Below are 24,884 nucleotides of genomic sequence, written 5' to 3'. Positions count from 1 at the left end.
CCCTTCACACGTCACTTCAATCAGGGGCTGTGAGCTAAGAGTTTCCCCAAAGTGGAGCAAAGAACAGGGTGTTTAGTTTGGAAGAGCTGGAATATGAAGGGAGAGATGCAGCTCTGGCAATTTATAATTTGGGTTTTCACAACATGTGTGTGTTTGTGTGAGTGTGTCATGAAGGAAGCTTCCACAGCTTGTGCTAGTGTCAGTATGATGAGGGAGTGGTTTAAGAATTCTATTTAATATATGCAAGGCTATCGTTTGAGAAAAAGTACTTATAGCTCATGTGAATCCATCTGTCAGTGCAGACCTATATCAGCTAAGTCATGTCAATTTGTACTGCTAACAGGTGGAATAACAAGAAATGAAGTAATTGGTGACATATATGATAGCTAAATCAAAAGGAAGCTATTGTCTGCAAATGGGCTTGTTTTTGCAAGAATCTAGGCTAGAATCTGGAGGCCTGCTTAAAGCTTTGCTTCTGGTGAAACTGCTGTACAGCAGTAAGAGACTTCTGATGTAACTATCAAATATAAGCACTACTGCATTAGAAGTTATGTCTAGGCTTTAAAAATACCTACATTCAAGACAATCTATGCAAAAAGATATAATGCCTCATCCCAACAGCATAAATTAATCTTTAAGTTGGCTAAATGAGGATATGTTTCACACAAGAGAATCTCTGCACAGTGTAAAAGCAGACACCAATTTACACAAAACTGAACATCAGCTGTCAGTGCAATGGTAAAAGAAATATACTCCTCTCAACTACTGAGATTAAAGTAGAAAGGGAAAAAAGGAAACCAACAGCTGCATTGCCCTGCCAAGCTGTTTTCCAGATACTTATTTATAGCAGGCTTTCTAGTTTAGTTCTGTGTTTCATTAAAACATCTGTGGTGAATTTTGTAGGAAAAAAAGATATAAAGATATAGAAAGTGTTTTGTCTTTAGTAAGGAATAAATTTTCTGAGTATTTGGAAGGGAATCTGCCACTTAGCTTGAATTAAAGGTTTTGGTAAATAAAAAGTATCTCATTATCTTTGTTCCCAATGACCCTAACAGCAGAATAATGCTGGCATTCTAAGTCTCCCATGTAGTTAAATTAACTGAAATCTTACACATAAGCAATATGTGAAACGATTAGGGTATAATTCTGCAGTTATTAAATGCTAAGTACCTCTGTTAGGCTTATGAGAGCTACTGTCCAACATAAGCCCAAACACCTCCACTGAATCATGCACAGCAAGAGTCAGTTCTGAGTCTCTTACATCCCAGATCAGCGCTACCTTGTTAAGATTTGTTTTCGTGTCTTCTTTTTTTTTCTCTTTCAAAAATGTGTGGGATTGTTTTTTTTTTGCTCACATGTAAAGCAAAGCTGCTTTTAGCAATTTAGAAATGGAAATGGTATCCCATGGTCATCTCGGATACAAAAAGAGGCAATTCGGAATTAGGACCGTGCTTAATATAAATGCAAATACGATAAATTAAAAAAGGAAGAGTTAAATAGCAGCACTATGGGTAAAATCACTGGGATGCATCTGTTAACAGCAATTTCTGACCTGCACTGCAGTTTCATACCACATGACCCCCCACATGCATTCTTTCTCAAAGGAACACATCTCAACTATTGGATTTATCACAGTTCTTCACTGGCTTTCAACTACCTGACAATCTTCCTCTTCTGTAGGGTTACTGCTTGGCTAATTTTTTTTTCAGTTGCTTTTGACATAATCAAACAATAACATTTATCTCCATTAACTTGCTAGGATATATGCTATACATCATGTAGTTGCATTTCCATTTTTTCAGTGTTTCATCAGATTGAATCAGAATTATTAGTAAAAGACATTTAATAGCAAGGCATTATGAATGAGTTTCATTAAACAAACTACTTTTAAGAGTTTTAAGTCCATAAGATCAAAATCTTTACAAGCACTCAGAAAACAATAGTCCTGAGGATCTTACAAAATTAACTTGTAGGTAGAAAGGTAGTTGAGAAGCCAGTTCACGAGTTTGAGGTCATTTGTAATTTAATAGAATCAGTGGGATGCTCTACATAACACTGTGTTCAAAACAGAGAATTTTATGGGGCCGGGAGTATTTCTTCTTTGACAAAGTTGTTTGGTTGCAGATACCTAAGGGCTATTAAATACTCTGAGATATCCCATGGAGAAAAAAATACGGAAAGTATTTCACAAACTGTTGACAAAAGAAACCCAAACAGTCATAAGAAAAGACATGAAAGCTGCTGAGAAGCTTCTGTTCAAAGAAAGCAAACAATGAAATAATAGCACTTGAAATAAAAAGAAAGTAAGAATCATCTTGTAATTAGAATTATTGCAGTAGATAAAATGGGGCACAGAGAAGTACAATAGCTTCTTTTGTATAGCAAGTCAATAACATTACGTAATTTTCCAATTTTCTCCCTCTTTTTATCAAAAGAGATTTTTGTTTTTATTTCAAGCAAAACTTTTAAGTAACACTACAGATAATGCAGGCTGTTCAGAAAAGATACCAGCCTGACATCAGCCCATGCACAGATCCAGTTCTGCACAGAAATATGTAGTTTGGAAAGAAACTTTGATTCAGTTTTAACTGTAGTTATATGTATTTATTCTTCATTTATTACTTTGGATAGAAGATGGTGTTTAATGGCTCCAGAAGAGAATAGATAACACACATAAGCCTGTCTTGGAAAGGATGCCTTTAACCTGTCCTCACTCATTCAGAGAATTATAGGAGTTCAAATCACGATAAAAGTTATTTTAAAAAAAAGGTGGTTTTCATGAGATACAAGTTGCAACTACCAAAGCATACAGAAGATTCAAACACCAATTTAATAGATAATTAAGTTTTCCCTTTCCAAATTCGTTTTGCTTCCATATTTTAGCAAGGAAGCATAGATTTTTAGAGGAGAGTCACAGAGTCACACAAATTCCGAGATTTACAGTGGCATATTTAAAATTTTCTTTCTTTGGTGCACATGGACATGCTTCATGAAATGGATGATTACAGGATACCAGGCCTTCTCTTCCAGTATTTAGGTTGGCCACTTAATTACAGACCAGTCTACCTCACAATCTCTCCTATACATTGATCCAGGAAAATGGCTCATTCCCAAAGTTACTGTCTTTTCCTTTCGGGTTGGCTTTCTAATAGAAGGGACATCTGATCTCCCTGTCTGATCAACACCAAATTTTGTTTCCCTGAGATGTGTGGAGAGATGGGGCAGAGAATGAAGGAAAGAAACTGATGTGTGGGAATAGGCTGGAATACCTACCAGAGGAAATGCTGGGGGGTAAAGATCCACCCCCTGCCACTGGATGTGAGGCCAGGATGCTATTTAAAAATCCCGCCCTCAGGAATCTCGAAAGAGACTTCACCCCAATGGTCGGAAAGGATCCTTGCAAAGAAATAAAAATGATCATTAATCAAATGGCTTGTTCTCTGGCTAACAAAAGAAGTTGACTGTTTAAAGAAAGAACAACCAAATCTCTGCAGAGTTAACGGTGGTTTCATGGGAACAGATTTCATAAAAAGCAGTTAAAAGCCTTTGTTTGCTTTTTAACCAAGTCATACAATACACAGCTTTAACCAGAAAAAGATTTTCTGTATAGTTTGCAAATGGAGAATTCCAGCACTTCTAGAAGGAATAGAAAAATTTGGTGTTTCAACAGCAAATTGCACCCGTGGGATACTCATAATGCATTCCAAATGACTCCACCATAGAGGCACGTTACAATTTTGTGTTCAAATCAAAGACAGACCAGTAGAGGTGAAGCTATACCAGCAAAGCTGTTTAACACCAGTGTTTTAAAGCCACCTGACAAAACTCATGTCAAGCAGGGGGCAAAGGGGAACCAGAATTTGCAGCTAAAATACTGAATTCTGCGTCAAGGCAGCCATGTCAGTCAGAGCTTCTGCCACATCTCCCAACCCCTTTCAATATATTGATACAGGCAAAAACCAGGAGTATGGATAATGCCTAAAGATTTTTATATATTTTTCATATATTTGTAACTTTTTGATTTTAGGCAACATGGACATGGCCCCTTTCTGCTTTGCTCTCACCAGAAGCTCAACACATTTTATGCTTTCAACCTAATAAATGGTATATTCTTCTCATCGCCTAGATGTACAGTTTTATTCCTGGAAACAACGATTAGCTCATCCACCTCTTTTAAAACAAATACTTGTGACATATCTACTGTAGTGGTGAGAAATGAAGACGCTTTAGCATTTGATCCACTGTTTCAGCTTTCAGCCTTTGTACAGAGATCTGCAGACATCATTTCAACTTCCTCATGTTAGTGCTCAGTGAGTGCCAGCATCAAAGATGGATCTGAAATGACAGCTCTGCACATCTCACTTAAAAACACAGAGTCAAGATTCTCCCACCTGGCAATAAATCTAAACTGACAATCAGAATAATCTGTGTATTTTTGCAAGTGCATCAAGTAAGCATCCATCCAAAAATGTAGGCAACGGCAAGTTTGTTTTCCTCATCTTGCAGGTATTTCATATTTGTTCTTTGAAGAGACAAAATCATCTTGATCTTTATACACAATGAGAAAAATAAATGGCCCTCAACAGTTGGGATTTTTTTTCTCACTAATAAAAATACAGAGGGGAAAATTTACCCTCAAAACACATGCACTTACTGAATTTAAAGCAGCCTAAGAGAGCTTTGAGTTTTTTACTTTTATTTTCAAGCAAGAGTTCTATTGTTTCTCCTCAATCCATCTGTCCTTTAAATTTATTAATTAGACATGGTGCAGTCTGTGGAAAAAGAATTAATTTAATTGGCGATCTAGATGCAGTGCTTTTATATTTGATGGCTAAAGATAAGTTTTCCCTCTGGACACTCCAGAGAAGTCTTTGGCATTCCTGTAAAAGTGTTCCCAAATTCCATGGCTTTCACTTTAAAATATTTGCAGAAGTGATCATGGACAGACAGTACAGAATGCAATACACAGAAATTCAATTTTAAAATGGAAATTTTTCCATTAACTCCAAGATGTTTGGTACTAAACAGCATCTTAAAACATAAAGGCTAAATAATGAACATATGAAGACTTCCCAAATAGAACATTGCTTCTCTGTTTCAAAAGATGAATTATACCAACCAAAGTCCAGCCACTGAGTCACACACCATATGTACAGACCTTCAGAAAAGCCAAACAGCTTGAGCTTCACCACTGACATTCTCCTCTATTTAAATGCTGTTAAATGGCAAATAGCTCTAGTTTCCTAGCAGTCTTACAATAAGTTGTTTTGTTATGCTAAGTAATGAAGACAACCCAAATGTGTTTCACTCATCGTACATATTCAGAAATAAGAAACAAGGAGCAGCGAATTTTAGAGCAAGTAAATCTGTGAATACTAAGAAGAGAGCTAGAGGGCTAAAATTATTGAGGTTTTATAAGCCGCAAGTAACTAAAAGAATATGTATAAATAACACTTGTCTCTCACACTCAGAAGTTAGGATTCAGTTGCTTAAGTGTAAATGCTTTGTGTCATTTGAGATGCTCTAAAAAATCGGAGACATTCCCAGCTGAGTGGCAGACATGACACGATCTGCAGGAGATTTCCACTCTGAACGTGGCAGTAAGAAGCAAAGCAGCAGTTGGATATTTAAGAACAGGCACTGAGTGTCATTTTAGGCAACTCAATCCCATCCAAACAGTCTCCTGTCACCTCAGAAGTGTCTCTGACTAAGCAAAACACAGAGTTACAAGAACAAGACCTCATTTAATCTCTTCTAGAAATCCACAAACAGCTTCTGAAAAGGACAAAATTAGTAGCATTCAGCCCTGACCAATATCCATCAACAAAAAAATGCACACAAGTGAGAGGTGAAAAGTTCATTCATCTTAAAGCATGCATGGTCTTAAATGAAAATACAGCCCCAGAATGAATGGACAGGTGCTTTTTTTATCATCTGCACAATGCGAACAGGGCTTGAGACTCGATTACATGACTTTATACTGGGGAGGTGATCATTACTGCAGGTAAAGCAAATTAATTCTTGTTAAGCCACATCAATCACCACCAGATGGACAGAACTTTGATAAGAGCTTTGGGCATTTACAGTAGTTTAGAAATTTAGTCAAATATTCACTTGTTTGCATAAACATTCATGAAATACTTGAATGAATCACACAGAATCACAGAATGTCTTAGGTTGGAAGGGACCCCTGGAGGTCATCTAGTTAACCAGATTTCTTGAGAAATACCATTCTGTCAGTGCACATCATACAGAGATTCGTGCTTCCCACCAGCTCTGTTTTCTGCAAAAATTAACACTCATTTTTGCAGTGGGTGCCCTCACACTACTGGGGAGATCTTTTAGTACAAGATTCTAAACTGGCAAAAGGAGACAAGAATATTTAGCCACGATTCTTCAGTGCCCTCAAATACAGTTGTTATTTAGCAGTTTACAGTCATGGATTTATTGAGGAGAATACCCCAACCTCTCCCCACTCCATACACACGATGAACATTGTGTCAGCTTTACATGGAAAACACATTAGTTACAATATTAGTTGGAAAAATGCATTGGAACTGTAGAAATATATGGCAATACTCAGAATAGCTGACAGTTCATGAAGTATCCACCACTTTCTGAGTCCTGTGATACCAGTTTGTAACTCAGTGTAAATTCTTCTGTTTCACAATAATTACAGCTAAGTGCCTGAGCTCAGAGGCAGTGGGGGAGTGCTGAATCAATTAGCCTGCCTTCCACCTTTAGCTGTTGTTCCAGGGGGACTATCATCCCACAAACTGTAGAATTTGATAGGGAAATCACTGGTATAGCATCCTAAATTGGCACGGGTTTAGCAGGATATTATCCCACTGAGCAGAAGGGCAGGAGTAGGTGGCTGGGCAAGGGAAATCCGTATGCTTAGTTCAGCTCCAGAGCACAGACATTAATTAACACCCATTTATTGGCATTGCATGGTCACAGCCCGGCCAGCCAGGAGGAACAGCCACTTCTCTCAGACCACATCTCATGGCCTTGCACCAGGGACAGAACTGTGCCCTGTTCTTTGTCATTGCTGGTTTTCCTTTTTTATTGCACTTCAAAACTTTCTGCAGGTGGAATTGACCACTTCAGTTGTGTACTTCTGACCATCTAACAGCTACAAATTCCAAAGCAGCTCTTTGGCTGCTTAATTTAATAAATTGGGATGAGAAGTTCTAGAGAGGTCACAATTAACTTCTGCTATTTGTTTTTACAAGTACCATCTCTTTACTGGTAACATCCAAAGAAGACTTTAGTCTATTGTTCTTTTCCCATGGATTTTGTTTGGAAAAAAAAGGAAAAATGCACAGTTGGTGTATTTAATGTAAAAGCCCCACTGATACTGGTTTCTATATAGTCAGTTCTGTTTATGCTTTCCATGCAGGGATTGTAAAACCCAGCAAAGAGAAAGTTCTCAGACACTCTGCAGATGAAGGCTTTGGGAAAGTGAGGGCTATAAAGAGCTTTTGCATTCAGATTGGCAGGAAGCAACTGGCTGCTTTCACTCCAAACTGCATTTTCATGCAGGTTGGGGTGAACATTTAGTAACAAAATAATGGAGGACAGAATGCAGAAAGAGTTTTCTTGCTTCTGCATAGGGGAATTATCCAATTTTATCACTTAATGTCTGAGAGAAGACTGACTTCTGTTATGAGCACTTTCCATTCTAAAATAAAACCTGGTTTTTATTGTTACTCGTGTTTCCTTGGGGAAGTTAGAAGAAGGGTTAGAACATTTCTTCCAAAATTTTTTGAAATATATCCATTATGGAAATTACTGAAAACCAGTCAACTTTTCTCTCACATGATTTTACTGATTTATCCTTCCTAGACCATCAGGAATGGCACATTGCTTCATAATCTTTTATGAGGGAACATATGGAAGGTTTTTATAAGGAATGGCTTTATAAAACTTTGAAATTATGATGTCAGATTACAATTTTTAGAGCACTCAAAAGGTTTGACTTGCAATGGAAAGAAAAAAAAATCAGAAGCAGGGAAGAATTTTATCCCTGATGAATTTGTTTGATCATGTTTTCAGTACATTTAGGAAACATAAACTTTTTTCAATGCTATAATCTGGAGATTTAGAATATGTTCTTAATTTATTTTAGAACTTTTTGACACATGAAAGCAAAGCAAAGGGTGATAGAGAGGTATGCCTAAATTTTTACCCTAATAATTCATATGTCTTGGAAAAATCTAATTTTCAAGATCACTAAATAATATTTTGCAACAGACATCATAAATATTAGAGCATAAAAAGAATTGACTGAAATTACTGTGCTTAACCCCTACTGAAATCAGAGAACACTGAATGGTTGAGGTTGGAAAGGACCTCTGGAGGACACCAAGTCCAAGTGAACCACGTGAAGATTTCCATTACATTGCAAATAACACAGTGAAACTCCTGAAGGCTGAATTCTGCTCTAGGGTACCTAAACCAGTAAAATCAAACCTGCATTATACTGTGAAGAGGAAAATTTATACTCTCATGTTCAGTTGCAGATTTTCAAAGGGATGGTCCCATTTTGTTTCCCCAGATTCCACCAGAGTAGTTGACATCATACCCATAAATAACTGTGTCACTCCTCCATGAACGTTCAAGAACTCACAGAGTCCTTTGCCTGCCTTTTCCTGGTGTCTGGATTATGTCTTTCCATGCTTTTTGGGTTTACTCTTCAGTTTGATTTTAACTCTGAATTTCCTTCAGTCTACTGGTTTGGAAATAATAAAGCATTCCTGTGATTTGGCCTCATTTCTGAGGAATAGACCATCCTAGCCCAGCTCTTGGGGAATATATTTTCCAAAGTCCTGCTTTTCTGTATCAATGCCCAATTTCTGCTCCAGATGTAAATTTACAGGGTCTGCCTGGAAACATGGAGAAGACAAACACTGGGCACGGCAAAGCTGCTGTTCAGGTCTCCAACCCAGCTGAGTTTAACCTTGAGATCCTTGTGAAAGACAATGCTTCCCTACAAACCTGAACTCTCATTTCTTTACTGGCAGATGGGAATAAATCCAGAGGTAGGAATATTTACACAGAACAAGACAATTTTAGAAAACCTCAATTATAACAACTTTTGGCTTTACTTATGACTTCTCTGGGACAAAAAGCAAATGCTGAAAGAAGCTTACAGTTCCTAAGGAGGAACTGATGTAAGTTACAGAATATTTGGGGAGAATATCAACATCTAATTTAATTTCCCTTGCTGCTTCTAGACAAACAGGTGATTTGGGGGGGGAAAATGAGGGAATTGCTTGAAAAGAGTTCTACAAACACTACAGGCATTTATTTTGTGATGTGTTAAATGTCAGCGCACACTGAAATTCTGGTTGCTGGGAAGATTGGTGTGACAACATTAATATGATTAAGGCTTTTAACAGCAATAACAACTTCTGTGTTGAATCATCTTTGTAGTCTTAATAGAATAGTAATTGGAAATACTGAGCTTCTATGGGATAAAACAATGTATGCTTAAGCTGTCTATTAAATATTTTTCAGTCCTGCTAAACTGAAAATAGCTTTAGCACAATGCTAAATAAGAACCTGAAATCTTTATGTATTTGTAGGGATGTACGATATCCAGAACACTGCTACAAGCACTGTATGCTGTACATTTGGATTTCATTATCGTGCATTCATTACCGGATGGAAAAAAAAAATACTTTAAAATTACAGTTTTTATGACAGAAAAAACCAAAGCCTGCAATATCAGCCAAAACCTTTGTGATTAATTTTGTATACATCATTATTTCAGGGAATTATGAAGCCATTAATAATTAGCTACACAAATTCCTTTTCAGTCATCTTTTCATCACCCATTTTTTGTTATTTTGGAAGAAAAAATCCTGGGTAAAATCTAAGCATTCCTATCCATGAAATTCTTCATCCTTTAAGGTAGGAAACTCCCATGTGAAATGTTGATGGGATAAATGGGATAGTTAAGAAGTTCCAAGGGCTTTTAAATTTTCAGCTGCCCATTTTCATGGTATTTCCATAAAAAGAGAAAGATTAGGATTTTATTCTGTACTTCATGTTTAGACATTATAGTCAGTTTTAATTGAATGAGTGGAAGAGCTTTTCATGGGTGACATCTGAAGATGAATGTGTTCATGGAGCCTGCTGTACATTCTGCAGTTCTGCAGCTAAAGCTCTGATTTTCTCCTCTTTTAGTGTTGCTACGCTGTTACGGTGTGAACCAGGGGTAGGAGACAAACCCCACTTTTAGACAATAATCAGTACCACTGAAAAAGCCTCACTGTGTTCAGTTAAAAAAAACCAAAAACATTTGGGGCTGAGTGATTTGCTGTTAAAAAAATGTAGGGTATAAATTGAGGATCCCTTTCACTATTCCCATTCATACCATTCACAATTCACACTTCAGTAATATCAATAAAATTAAGTCCACAGGTTTGATTTCCTTCCTTGTTACAAACACCAAATGACTTCCTCAAATAAAAGATGCCAGGATCAGAAGTTGAAAGATTGCTATCATTACCATAACTGTGACTTGGAATGAACTTTTTGATTAGAAGTGCATTAAGTGCTGGTTTAGATTTACCAATCCGCATGTGAGAGAAAATCCTCTTTGCCTCTGCTCAGTGAAGGTGCCTCAGCCCACATCTGATAAACCAAGACAGGTTGTGGGCAGCTCCTGTATCTCGCTGATGGGCCAAGGCACATGGACAGGAATTCTGTTTTCTTTTTTGAAAAATGCTGCTGACCAAAGAGAATTATCTGTGCTTGTTGATTATCTCCTTGGTGATACCGGTGTATTCAGAGGATTTTCTCTCCAGCTCAAAGACCACTTGGTGTTCAGTAAATGCCATGTGGTAAAATATCTCTCATCTCATCCTCCTTGTGCTGGTTTTGGCAACAGTGACTCCGGCAGGATGGATGTTGGGCAGTCATTGTTTACTTAGGCCACAAAGTCACATTTTTCAATGCTTATAAAGGCATTCACTGAAAACTGGAAGTAAATTGCCAGTCTTACCTAAAACACTTGTATGCTGAAGAATGTGCTCTATTACAGCTGAGAGGAAAAAAGCAGAGAAAGGAAAGAGGGGAAACTCATTTCCAAAGCAGGTAAATTAATTATTGTCAGTCTAGAGAGATATTAACAAGTTTCTGTTGTTTCAGGAAGAAAGGAAATCAATTATGTGAATTCTAGCAACAGTACAGTGATTTGTTTCAGATTTTTACTACTATAAAAATTCTGTACTATGCTTCTCTGGATAAAATATTGAAATTAAGTCATTACTTATTTGCTTTCAAATTTTATTCAGCAGAAATTACCTTGTTAAAGTTTAGTTGAAAAATGACAATATTTATAGATGGATGTTGTCATGAATCTATTTGGGAATGTCTGACTGAATACATTTGCTTCTTAAAATGCGTTTACAGGATTGTCATTAACGTTTTGTGCTTATATTTAGAACATACTTAAACTGAATACTCTGTAACTTCACACCATCTATTATGATGTTTGAAAATCATATTCTTTTCTTTCCTGTATTGCTTCTCTCTGTGTCTCCCTTAACAGCTTTATCATCCACTCCTGATTTATAAGCACTGTTTATCTGTGAAGAAATGTAACATTTAAGAAGCACTATTTTTTGCAAACTGATTTTCCAACCAGGAGTTTGGAAAGGATCCCAAACAGTTTGCATCTAAGTGATTTATTCTTCTGGAACCTGAACTATGTATGTATTAAGAATCAGAAAGGTAATTATAGTCAGCGAAATGGTTTCTTTTCCTCACATCTAAGTCTCATGTTTCCATAAAATACAGTATCAGATATTTATATGAGAAAATTACCAATCTATATTTCAATCCTTCTTCTTGATATTAATCTGCTATTAAAGATATCTTAAGCTTGTTACCTTGCATTAGAAATTTGGGTGTGAGCCTTTAAGCTGTAGGAAATATCACAATGCAAACTTTCGTGGCAGAGGTTTGTATGGAGAGACTAGGCAGCCAGCTGGAAGGTCTATGGGTAATAATAAATAAAAATATTAATATTTAATACCAAAACCCAATAATGGTTGCTATTGAAAAACCCCACATATTTAAAGATGAGTAAGGCAGTTTACATTTGAAACAGTTATTTCCTGCTTGCCAGAGGAAGGTGTAGCAGGATGCTCTGCCTGGGATGGGGTAAAACAACCTGAACAATGCCCTGTATATGCAGAGGTATCCCATGTCTTTTCCAATGCCCAACCACACATATATCTACTAGTGTGTTTTTGCCTCCATACAGAAGAACAAATGAATGTACACCTATCAAAATAAATCAACCAAATACAACTTGTGAATTGGGATTATTGACTGCTTTCAATACGCTCTTTAACCCCCTCACTCCTTTGGCTGTCAGCTCCAATTGCCATTGTCATTTATAATTGCTCTCATCATTGCTTTTATGGTTTTCCTGGACAGGCCACAGATCAGCCATGTTGTGCAGCAAATCTGCCAGCACAGTGCAATCATGTCTCCCCCTGATATTCATTGATCTTCTGGTTGCAGCTGTTAAAAAGACCTCCAACCCTTCATATATCTCCTACACACTCTAAATATCTGTCCCTTTAACTTAGTGTACCATATTCTTCTCCAGTTTCATGGCAGAGGAAAAAATTGCATGTTGTATTTGGGTATTTCAGATGGAAATGCAATCATCTGTGGTTAATAATGATGCTAATTATGCAACATGATGACCATGCATTCCCTTCAAAAGAAAAGGAAAAACAAATAGTCTGGCCATATCTTATCAACAGGACGTTATCTTTTTGTGGCTGTTAGTAGGAATGATTTTTGTCACCTCTTTTTCTCACATCATCTCATGTCTAAGCATCTAAATATCTTTGAAAGTCAGGTCCTACATGTCTGAATACAGACATCTGAAGGCAAAGGATCCAGAGGAAAGTGAAATCCTGCTTCTCTGGTGTAACCTACAAACGCAGAATTATGGAATTTAGTTATGTTAGATAGTGTACCCTGGTCAGATTAAGCTGCTGTTAACGGGGTGTTACTGCTGACTGTTTGACAATGTGCTTTTTCTTCACTGCTTATCGCCCTATGAAAGATGTAGCAGCAGAATTGACAGTCATAATGCATGGCTTGCTAACTGCAAAAAGTGAGAAGCAGGACACAGAAATGTGCCTGATTTGAACTGCAGGAAACCAAAATGGTTTTTAGAAACCAGAATGATTTTTAGAAAAAAATTCTCAGAATGTAATGCATGAAAGACAAATGTAAATTTTTCCAGAGGTTTAAAAGCTAATTTCTTCTAAGTATATGTCATTCAGGAGAACTGAGTATCATGGATTCTTAACTTTTGCCAGCAACCTTCAACACATGGATGCATGGTGGTTTGCATGTGTAATCTGAAATGTCCACATGGATTCATGCATGTGTAAACACAGCTCAGGACCATTGATATTAATTACACTTCTTCCAGTACCAGTCAGGAAGGGTAACCTATTTTGCAAGAAGGCTACAGATACTTAGTGTTGTCTGTGTTATGTGCACAGCTCTAAATTTCAGCTCTGTACTTTGGATGATACTTGAATAAATCGAGCTCATAAATTTGGCTAACAATGCAGGTGGTGGCTGCGGGTTTTGTGTTAATTTGATGGCCACGCCAACCCTGGATTCAGTAATGTGTTGCAATATTTATCTATGAATTAGGGTACAAAGCAAAATAAGGGGAGTGAGCCAAATTTCAATTTACAGCTCCACTTACTGAACAATTTATAACACAGCTGAGATCCTGCTGTTTTGTCTGTCATTATGTGCAGAACTACAATAATCTTTTATCAGAAAAATTCAGCTTTATGCTCAATGCTGTGTAAAGTCCACTGGCTAATATGACACACATACGGTCTCACCACCACAGTGGACTGTCCATAAGCAACACTTAAACTTTGCAGAATCACATTTCCTGGGAGTAAAATTTCAAAACAAGGAAAGAATATTGTCAATATTGCCACAGAATTTCCTCAATCCTTTTCCGTAGCAACCAAATATACAACATTATGTGTACAATAAACACATCTACTACAAAATATGTCATCTTCTGAAATGGATTCTGAACTTCAATTAACAAGTGAGAGAAAAAGGCAACATTAGATCATTACGATAAAGGCTCAAAGGCCTAGAGCACAATGTCTTGGCTGAAAAAAGAAAAATACATTATGTCCTGAATTTTTGAAAAATAAAAAATGGGTCAGATATTAAGAGCTTCATACTATAAATTACAGTGAAAGAGGATCATGCTGCTGCTATGCCTTCCTCATGGACAAGGTAAGGTGCACTGATTTTAGGGCTTTTGTTGCACTGAATGGGTTATATGTAGTAATTTGAAAAGAAATTCAATGATTAAAGCTTTAAATTTCATTTGCAAGATGAGTGCCTGAAGATTTCAGAACTGAAATAGTCTTCACAATTTGAAAGCCACTAAATCAGAACAGTGAGGAGACAATAAGGGAGTTGAAAGTGTCATTCCAAACCCAGGCTCAACGTCTGAGGATGTGAGTTTACATAGAGCCAGAGGTCTAAGCACTGTCTTCATTTATCCTCCTTCTGTGAAGGGACTATTTTGAAAATAATCCTTCTGCAGAATACAAATGTACATAATGCTGTCAAAGAAAATGAATGCCTTAAAAAGATTCCTCTTGCACATGTGACAGGTATGAATCCTTCAGCAGTCAAAATCTGAAAATGAAACCAATTCCTTAGAATTGTTAGAATTTCTAACAATTGAAAGTTAGAAAGTTATTTATGGTAAAGCTTGTGGGGCAGGGGAACAAACAGATTAGGAATGTAATAAAGCCCTTGCATGCATTGGTATTTTGTATTAACACAGTATTACATAGGACTGATGAGATTGTGCTGTAAACTATTGTGTAAGACACCATCAAGCTAAACTAACTAAAGATTCCAATCTGGATTTGTTCAAGCACAGTTACAATAGTCAGGGGCCATTTTTCATGCCTTTTGTAGATACAGTTATGCTGTCTGATGTTTGCTGTAGGCATAGCTTTAATTTAATTTATAGACTTTTCATGGAAAGTCTTCAACATGATATAGAAATGAAGACACATCGTTCTTTTCTGGAGTCCAGCTTTCAGTGTTGCTCACATATGTTTGCACTGGAGAAAGAAGTCATTGTTCTTACACCGGCTTATGAAGTAGCAGCAGCTTGGCCACAGACATAAAACTCACCTGAGCATGCCCTGACACACCCAAAAGAGCTCCCAAAATTTTCACTGTGCTAACATGGCTTGAAAGGAAACATGGATGTTTTTATAAAGTGCCCAGCATCTATGATAAATTTGCAAGGCAATCAAGCAGTCTTTCATGGCAAACCATGCAAGGAATGATGTTGTTATAACAAAACCAAACAGGAATAATGTTTCCCTTGTAAGTTCTGATTAGCAATACCAGTGGATCCAGATTCTGTGCCACGGTGTATTTGCCTTGGCCCAGCAAATTGCCCTTGAAATGAACTCCCTGCTAACAGAAAGCTTCTGCTACAGCAACTGTTCTGCCTACTGCTCTCTGTGATTAGGGATTGCAGCTAGGACAAATGAGAAATGAAGCAATAAGAAAAGGGAATTAAAACTCTGTTTCAGACCTGCTTTTGAGCAGGCTTAGTTTAGCATTTTTTTCCTCCTGTACAGTACATATTCCACAGCAATTTTGAAAACAGTATAATTTAAAAGTTAACATTTGCTTAGCTGGTAGCACCAGATAAAAGCTCTAATTTGTAGTGAACAGGCGAATTTGTTATTGCCCCAGTCAATAGCTATTGACCCGGGACAGCACTTCTGCTCATTACAACCAAATCCTTTTTCTTTTTTGTTCAATAGTCAATGACACTGTAATGAAAGGCACTGCTTACAAACTGATGCAATATGTATCAGCAACAGCTAGAAGTTAATGACTAGTGGTTGCACAGAGGAAAGCATGTGCTAAGAACAGCAGTACACATCTATTAACAAAATTTACTGCATCTGATGTGCCTTTATAGGTTAGTGGGACTGTAATGCACATCAGATAAATAGTTTCTGTTGTTATTAATCTATGTTTTAGCACAAAACACCTTTTAATCATGCTATCAACACACAAATAATTTGGCTAGGACAAAGTTTTGGCTGACTTTTACAGCATACCTTTCAGTTACATGAAATTTGGATTCTGCAATCTAGACTTAGTACTTAGGCAAGGCAACTGCTCTCCTCCAACCTGAAGTCATGTTATTCTCTAAATACCACAGATGGGGCAGTATAAATGCACGGCAACACCCTAAAGATAAACTGGGAAGAGCAGAGTGCATGTGTCCATGGCTCAGCCTGCCTTCAGGCTCCCTCACTGTAGCAGAGCAGTGCTGCACAACCCTGTCCTTTACAATTGATATAACTTGCACTTTCTATGCCTTGGGGTGAACTTTGTTCATAATTCATGTAGCCTATTTTTGTTCTATAATTATGGCTGTATAATTGTTTATTTTTTTTAATCTTGCCTGGCACCAAAATATTTTCTTTCAAACTTCCACTACTTATTTTATATCTGAGAGATGCCTATTTTTATATGATAGCGTGACTATAACAGTAATACCCACTATTTTTATATTACCTTCAAACAAACATTACATAACATTATTAAAGTTTGTTGACTCCTTGGTGAAAAGCAGAACTGCTAATGACTTTTTGGCTTACAGTTCTCTATCATTCTTTCCTGTAGAACCCGAACAAATACTCTAATATTAGAGCATTGATTTATCTGTATGTTTCTCTTTTTTGAATGCAACAGTGATTTCTCTCTAGACTGATGATGAGACGTTACAGAGAGAAAATTTACAAAGGTGGTAAAGATTAAACAATCCTGCCATTGCCAAGGAAACCATACTGTACTCCCTATGCACCATTTAATTGAATTTAAACAATGCTTGTAAACCACAGCGCTTTGCCTTTTTCAGACATGAGACACACCCTGCAAGGTGCACCACATGGATCCGAATCAGACCTGTGATACTGATTCATAAACTCCCCTGCTGGTGAGGAATGGTGGAATTTAATTGCTGATAAATTCACTTAAGTTCCTACATATTTACATCTCCTGACAAGATCTCCAGTGCTGCTCAGCCAGTACTAACTTGTGTTCCTGTTTGTTGTCACAGAGATGTTACTGACAGGAGAACAGTGGAGAGACTAAGCTGTGTCTTTCCTGCAGTGCAAAGAGTTTTGTTACTCTAGTAACTAAAAATACCTAAATAACAATAAATTTATCCTTGCAATACTGTGTGAAGAAAGAAAAAGATCATCTTAATTTAGAACCACAGAGAGACAGATTTGAACATGGTCAGGTTGTTCCATAAATCTACCAAAACTCCATTCCAACAACAGGAGTTCAGGAACTGACCTTTCCTCTTCGTTCTTAGTTTTTGTGTTTTCCAAACATAGCTTTTGGTGTTGTAATGAGGTGAAACCAGGAAATATTCATAACGTATTTACTGTGTTTACTGTGATGGTAAGAGGACATTGCTTTATACACACAACACTTCCCTTTAAAAGAAAAATATAAATTCTGCAAATTAGTGAACAGCACAGCTTGGTTAAGACAACGATTAATTTTGAAAAGAATACACCATGAGTTTTTAAATTCATTACTGAAAAAAACTGGCATTGAGGAAATTACATGCATGTTAATTAGACTTCTTAGTATTTAAGTGATAACTAGATATTTCAGCCTTTCAGAAAAGTCCATAACACCACTAAACCTGACAGATTTCAGAGGCAAGGGATATCTCTTGTCAGCTGCAACAGTTATAAAGTAAAACATTTCATAGACTATTCTGGAATTTTAGTCAATCTCTTGCAAGTGTACAACAGCTTACAAAGAGTTTACTTTTTATTTCTTCAAAATAGGAAATTCATCTCTTCTGGTACCAAAATCAGTAAACCTCAACCAAATAAATAACAAGATTTGTGCAAAAAGAAGAGTGTAGCTGGTAGTTTACAAGAGGATTTGACTTCATTGTCAGCTCGGTAACATTTATGATTTTCTCCAGTTGCCTATAAACAACCTCTTCATTCTATTTAATAAAAACCTGTAAAGAATTCTCCTGAATGAAGATAATTGTTATTAAATATAAAAACATTTTGAACTGAAAAAAGACAGGCTATGCATTTCCTGTTATGGCCCCAAACATTGACAGTATCAACTGTCAATGATTTGGAAGATTTCTGAGAACTGTAAGCCACACTGAATGTGGAAATAATGCTTAGTTTTGATACTAAATGATATAGAATGGGAAAGCCAGCATAAAACTATTAAGGAAAGGTACTAGTGACTTACTTTTTGTAACAACTCCTTCAAGGCGAATGATATTTGGGTGATCAAACTGTCCCATGATACTCGCCTCCCTCAGGAAATCTCTTCTTTGCCTGTCCATATAGCCACCCTTTAGAGTTTTAATTGCAACAGGGATCTCTCTTTTTCCTGGTGTCTTCAGACGTCCACTGCATACTTCTCCAAACTCCCCTTAAATAGATAAAATATCTGTTAAATAAGGCACAGTGCCAGTACACAAAAATAGTCAAGGAACCCACACATCCCGTAGAAGTGGACAGAGAAATAACGGATTGAATATTCAAATTTATGAGTGTGATCATATCCCAGAAAATCAAAATATTCAGCAGTACTTCGCAAGAAATTATCACCTTTCCTTTGTGCCACAGCAGAGATCATGGGACCTTGTACTGTGCCTGCAAAAGCCAAACCTTCAGCCCTCCCCAGTGCGGCTCATCTTGCTTTCCTTTGAGACTGAACATTGGTTTCAATATGTTTGTGATATATAACTGAGGAAGGAATGTAATGACAAGTGGATTATTATTCCACTGATGACAAAATATCTATGTAAAGTATCTATTTAGAGCAATATTTATCCCTAGGGGTGAAATGCACGAAGACCTGTATGATAAGAAAAGCCCTGAGACTATCAGAACACCTGACTATCCTCCAGGTGCAGAAAGCATTTAAAAAGTACTTTATGCTGTTATGACCTAGAAGAGCACTTGCATGTGATTTATTTAAATGGACTTCCACACCTACTTGAAATTAATTATGTATTCCCCTGTTCAGCCAGCCAAAGGCCAACAGTCTCAGCAAACCTGGAGCTGTGTAATGAGAGGAATCTCAAAACTTGTTTCCTCTGATGTTTCCTTGTGTATGTAGGGCCTGTGAAGGATGTGTGTCTCCCTGCATTCCTCTTACACATTTACTAATTCAGTTTATACGGAAATCACAACTTTCCATTGATCTTGAGGTCATGCAGAAGTTATTTAGAGGCCCTACCAAATACATTCTTGGATGCCTGCAGGTCAGTTTTCAATGGGTCCTAATTCAGTAAATGAAAAACAATGTTCCCAGAAATATTTCAAAGCATTTCTCAGTGCAGGTTGCTCTCACAGCAAATCTAAATTTTCTACCCCAGTCATTTTGGAGTCAGGACTGCTAAAAACCAAAAAGCAAGTAATGAACAGATATATATTTAACTGGGGATTTAACACTTCATTGAGTGCTGTTTGAATTACTTTTCCCTAAACTTTAAGGACAGAAGTAAGCAAAAGAAAGGAACTCTATTCTGTAACAGCTCATCTTCAGATATGAAACAAATCTAGAAGAGAGGGACCTTAAAGGCACAACCTTAACTTCAGAAAATTATGACTCCCTGATATTACAGGATTAGGATGGATATTGTCATAAAACTTTTATTTTATTAGGTTCTGTTGCTTCCACTAAAACAAAGCAAAGTTTTATTAGTCAATGAGATCCAGGAAGAGTGGAGGGATGAAAAGAACAATTTCCTAGCTTGTCTTTCACTTCAATGACAGAGGCATCATCAGGTAACAGGAGTAAAATTAAGAGATGCTGAACATAACCTCTGAATAAATTAGCAGCTTCCTGAACAGAAAAAAAAGTCAAGTTGTCCCAGGTCTTCTTCCTACAGTTCTCCTCACCAATTCATTTCTACCTAATTTCAAAAAATAAATTAAAGATGTGTAAAATACAAAATATGTGAAAATACATCATTAGAGTAATGCTCTGGGAATCTTTTGACAAAAGGGTAAATTGTGTGAGGATTTTCCCATATGATTTTGCCCCTTTCAGCTTTAGAAGGCTCTCCTTTAAAGGTTGCTTGCCTGTCTACTGCCACTGAAAAAGCAGTAGCTTATTTGGACTTGTAAAGTCCTCCCATAAAGGAAAGCCATGAAACCTGAATGTTGTGCAGGAGATATGGTCTATCAATCTTCTATTCTGTGACATATTCAGCAGGACCACAACACATCTCTGAAGCCATGACCTTATTTCATCTTGCTGGTTTTTCAAGCTTAAATGCCTAAAATGAGAAAAATTTCCAATTTATTTCTCTTGGTGAACCAGCAAGTGAAACAGCAAAAATACTAGAGCATTAATATCCAGATTTTAAAAGAAATTTCATGGTCAATAAATCTGCAGAACTGCAAAATCTTATTTGAAGACTAATTTAGAAAGCATAGGTTAAAGAATATACCATTTTGCTACTACAAGATTATACAAGAGTACTACAGCTTTAGAATTTCATAAATAATGGCATTCATCCCTCAGGGACCGTAAAAGGCTGTTACCAAGTGCTTTAAAATGAATTAAACTGAAGGAGGCACCTGAATGACTTGCAATTCCAAGATTTATTATCTGTACAACATCCAAAGTAGGGGAAGGAACACCTGTTTCTTCCACCTTTTTTGGATGCATGATTTGGAAAGTGAGAAAGAAAACTCACTCCCCTTGGATACTGGGATTGATAAACTGGTGAACATAAAGACTACCAGCAGGTTTTTTGTGACATGATGTCAAACTTTAGATCATCAGCTCCCAGAAAAGACAATTCCTACATTTAGAAACCTAAGGTATGTAATAACTTCTAATTCTGTTTTAGACTAGATGGAGACCAATGATATAATTCAAGCATTGAATTATTTACACTGAGAGTTTGACAAGATTTCATTCCAGAGTAGCTTTTCTACACTTCTGTTCAGATAAAGAATTTTCAGTGTTTTTAAAGTCAAAGAGGAATGTGTTCAACAAAAGGGGTTTTTAAAATCTGAGAATCTCATTCTCACTGCTCAAGTTTGAAGATAAACAGGATAAATGTTGACCCTGCAGCAGCTGAGGTTCATGACTGCATGTGTAATAAGTAGAAGCTAAGAGCCAGATGTCAATGAAGTCAACATTTTTCCTTGCTCCAGGGAAAAGGCTGATCACAGCTAGAGAAAAAGATTGAGTTCATTGCCTGTTCAGTTTTAATAAAATGTAAACAATCCCTGTTTTAATGACATAAACCTCATCCATCTTACTGTATATTATACAAAAAGGAGCTAATTGAGCATCTAGAAATTTAGTCTGTGCAAACCACACGTCCCTTTTCTCATTCAGCAGAGCATATGTGATACTGAAAGTGAAACAGGAGGAGTCAGTCACTTAAAAGTCTGATGTGCAGCCTGGTATTACTGCATGGGATCAGAACAAATGTCTTACAGCACAGACAGCGGCTGCTGATAGAACTGGAAGGTCACAGCACCAAATACAGCTCAACTCACTTCCCCATTTCAGTCATTACACTTGTGGGAGAACTTGCAGGAGATTTAGATCATGCAAAAAATATTGTTCTACTCTGGGAAAAACTGAAGAGTTGGTCTCCTCCTTGAGTTTCAACATTTTAACAAAGAAAATAAGAGGATAGTTGTACATTTTAAGACAGACTTGACAAAGTACCTCTGGGAATTCATTCCTTGAAGAGGTGCTGAAGCCTTAATAGCAAGAAGAGATGGGGCAGAAAAAAGTGTCATGGGCAAGATATAATTACCAAATACTTTAAAATATAACTTGGGTACAGAGTTAGGTTTGAGTTAAGCTGAAAACAGAAACTAAGAAAAAATACTTGCCTTGAGTGTCACAGCCATCTGAACTGCAAGTAGTGAATTATCAAGAACTTTTAGACATGACTTTTTCCATTGGAAAAATACCTGGAAACTGCTTTCAGGAGAAGATCAGTTTTAAAAATATCATGACCAGAAATGCTAGAAATTTTTTTTTTCAAATATTTGCGATTTTCTTCTGGTTCTTGAATGGAAATTATTTTTGTTTGAAAAATTAAAGTTATAGGAATTAAAAATGAGAATTATTGGCCAAAATAAAATGTTAAAACAGGACAAATTTAGAAGTGCATATATTAATTGACTCTTAAAAGATATTAATGTTTCATTTTGGAGAAGATGTTGATTTTTGGTTTCACTGAGGTGAAAATTGTAAACATCTTTTAAAAGTAATTCTCCTGTGATAAGAAATCCATTTTATATCCAGCTGAATGTATAATACAGAATTAGAGAGAATGTACAGAAATCTTTAGGACTGCTGTGAATTTTAGTGATATGTTATGTCCCTGAACAGCTACTGAAGAACTGTCTGGGAATTTGTACTCTCCCTGCTTCAGCCATGGTATTTAACCTGTATCTTGTACGCATGGAAGTAGGTTTAAATTTCATTGCAACCTGTTTGCAAGTCCTGTTAGGTGAATATTTTTGAAGTTGACAAATTACCCATGTAATTTTGGAAAATAAAACCCATAAAAATAAAATAGGTTAAAGCATACAATTCCATGCATACAAGGAAAAGAGAGGGAAGCTGAGAGAAGAGTTTTCATAAATGAAATAAGCTGAAAATAAGGACACAACTTTAATCTGAACTAAAACAAATAATCCTTGTCTGTTGTATTCAACTGAAATCAACAGTTACACAGGTGTGGAATGCAGCTCAATCTGCTTTATAATCTAAGACATCAATATCTATAGCGTGTCTGAAGAGAAGGAAGAAATAGAAGAAAGCAAACTGAATGTTTTCTGCAGAGGTCAGCCCTCTGGGGGCTCTCTCAAGCTCATAATTCCAGCGGTGCCCAGCTCCAGATCCAGATGATGTGGTTTAAGCAATGGTTTAAGGTGAACTGGAGTACCAGCACTATGGACTGCAGTGTGAAACAGAATTTTCTCTTTTACTTTCAGGTTGATACTTTCTCTCTCCTGTCTGCTACCAGATGTGGTTTTATTTCTGTAAGATTATTTGCATGACATTTTCTAGTGACTAAAACACTTTTTAGCAACACTGGGGGTATTTCCATGGTTATCAGTGTAGTAACATATCATTAAATGAGGGGTCTAAACTGAAAAATACCCTTCCTTTCTAGAGTGATTAAGATATATGAAACAAATATAAAAAAGAAGGATTACAGGGCATCACCTTTCATACTGTCTACATTTTACCAACAGATCTTCCTCTTTTCCCTCTCTGCCAGTGACCCTTCTCCACACAGAAAAGCCTGTCCCAAACCAGCCTCTCCTTCTTTCCCCTTACACTCCTCCAGTTGTCTATTTGAGAATAATTTTTTCTCAGTCTTCTATATTCTGAATTTATATCCCCATACAAAGAGATTCCAGCCTAATTTCCCCCCCAGTGACTGAGAATACATGACAAGAACTATGGCAAATGCTGAGTGACACAGTGTTTTGAATACATCTGGGAAAAAACCCAAAACAAAATAAAAAACCCCCAAAAAACAATAAACCAGGCAAAAAAATCAATCCTACACAAAAAAATTGCTACTGAATTAATTTCCTAATGCTTATGAAAAGCAGTCTTACCATGCCTAGAGATTTTTTTACAGTAAGTATAGTTTTACCTGCACCAATGACTCTTTCAATACGTATTCTTGAAGGATCAATCTCCTTGGCAAACTCATGGACAGCAAGAGATGGGTCTTCATACGTGTCTGGATCTATGTATGTTTTGAGTCCTGGGAAACGTACTGAAAGAAAGAGAGAAAAATAGGAATCAAGAACTCGTTGACATTCATGCACTGCAACAATAAGTGGGTTGGTTTTTTTTTGACTAGACAGTTGAAAGAACTGAAAATAGCATATTAAATCTTCCAGGTTTAAAATTTCAGAACCCGACAGAAGAGCTGGTCACTTGAAAAAGGGTCTGCAGAGACACCAAGTGAGGGCTCAATGATAGGGGAAAAGCAGGGCGTCAAAACTAACAGTGATTATTGCCAAAGCACTTTATATTCCCCTTGGCTGCTCCTTGGGCAATTGAGGCAATCTGTCCCTTACTTTGAAAACAGTTGTTTCTAGTTCATTCCTTTCATTTAGGAGTGGATGGCTGAACATCCTGTTTTGCCAAACAGGTCAAATCTTTGAGTTCCTTTTCTCTAAGGATGAATCCTGGAGGACTGTGCTGCTTTGTTCTCTTCTGATCAGCTGGAACAGCCAGAGAGCCAGGTGCAAGATGACAACAAAAATATCCAAATCCATTTTCAAGATAATTTCTGTCTGTTTCCTTGGAGATGGCCATGGCAGTAGTGGGTTGGTGCCAGATTGCTTTGGCAGGCTCCAGCAAGCCATCATTTCCTGGCATGGCTAATATCCCTTGTGTTCCTGAGTACAGCATGCTCAAGAACTTGTGTTGTTTCTTCTGGACTATCTGCCTGGGAATTCTTCTAGGCTGCTGCCATATCATGATTAAGTTCTGGAAAACTTTCAGTCCATTATCAGAAGCTGATGTTAATAATGCATCAATTTATCAGAATAAAAAGAGGCTTCTGCAGCTGGGTCCAGAGAATTCCTTTAAAAAGAATGAAGCATTTCTCGGCCTTCTTTCTCTTGTCACTTAATAGCTGAGTCTAAAACAGTAATTCCTCTTTATTCTTGGTTCTATGGACCACATCTATGAGTAGAGACTTGCCTCCTCCAGTGTGATGCTGAGATCACTAC

General features: G+C 37.0%; 1 protein-coding gene across 6 annotated transcripts in view; it reads right to left on the bottom strand.

The window, feature by feature from the left end:
• EPHA6 (EPH receptor A6) overlaps nucleotides 1–24,884 on the bottom strand; it is a 392,563-nt gene that overhangs the window by 73,035 nt on the left and 294,644 nt on the right. For 4 of the 6 annotated variants that reach the window (XM_048293611.1, XM_048293612.1, XM_048293613.1 and 1 more), the window contains 3 exons: nucleotides 23,792–23,917; nucleotides 18,376–18,561; nucleotides 3,274–3,396 (listed from right to left, as the gene is read on the bottom strand). In XM_048293611.1, the coding sequence (XP_048149568.1) occupies nucleotides 3,274–3,396; nucleotides 18,376–18,561; nucleotides 23,792–23,917 (435 nt within the window). The remainder of the gene's footprint in view (nucleotides 1–3,273; nucleotides 3,397–18,375; nucleotides 18,562–23,791; nucleotides 23,918–24,884) is intronic. The other 2 variants (XM_048293614.1, XM_048293617.1) reach the window with 1 other exon arrangement.

Source organism: Corvus hawaiiensis, chromosome 2 (genome assembly GCF_020740725.1).
Source record: "Corvus hawaiiensis isolate bCorHaw1 chromosome 2, bCorHaw1.pri.cur, whole genome shotgun sequence".
Taxonomy (NCBI): Eukaryota; Metazoa; Chordata; class Aves; order Passeriformes; family Corvidae; genus Corvus; species Corvus hawaiiensis.
The sequence above is the reverse complement of the archived record's forward strand: the minus strand, read 5'-3'. Positions and strand labels throughout refer to the sequence as shown.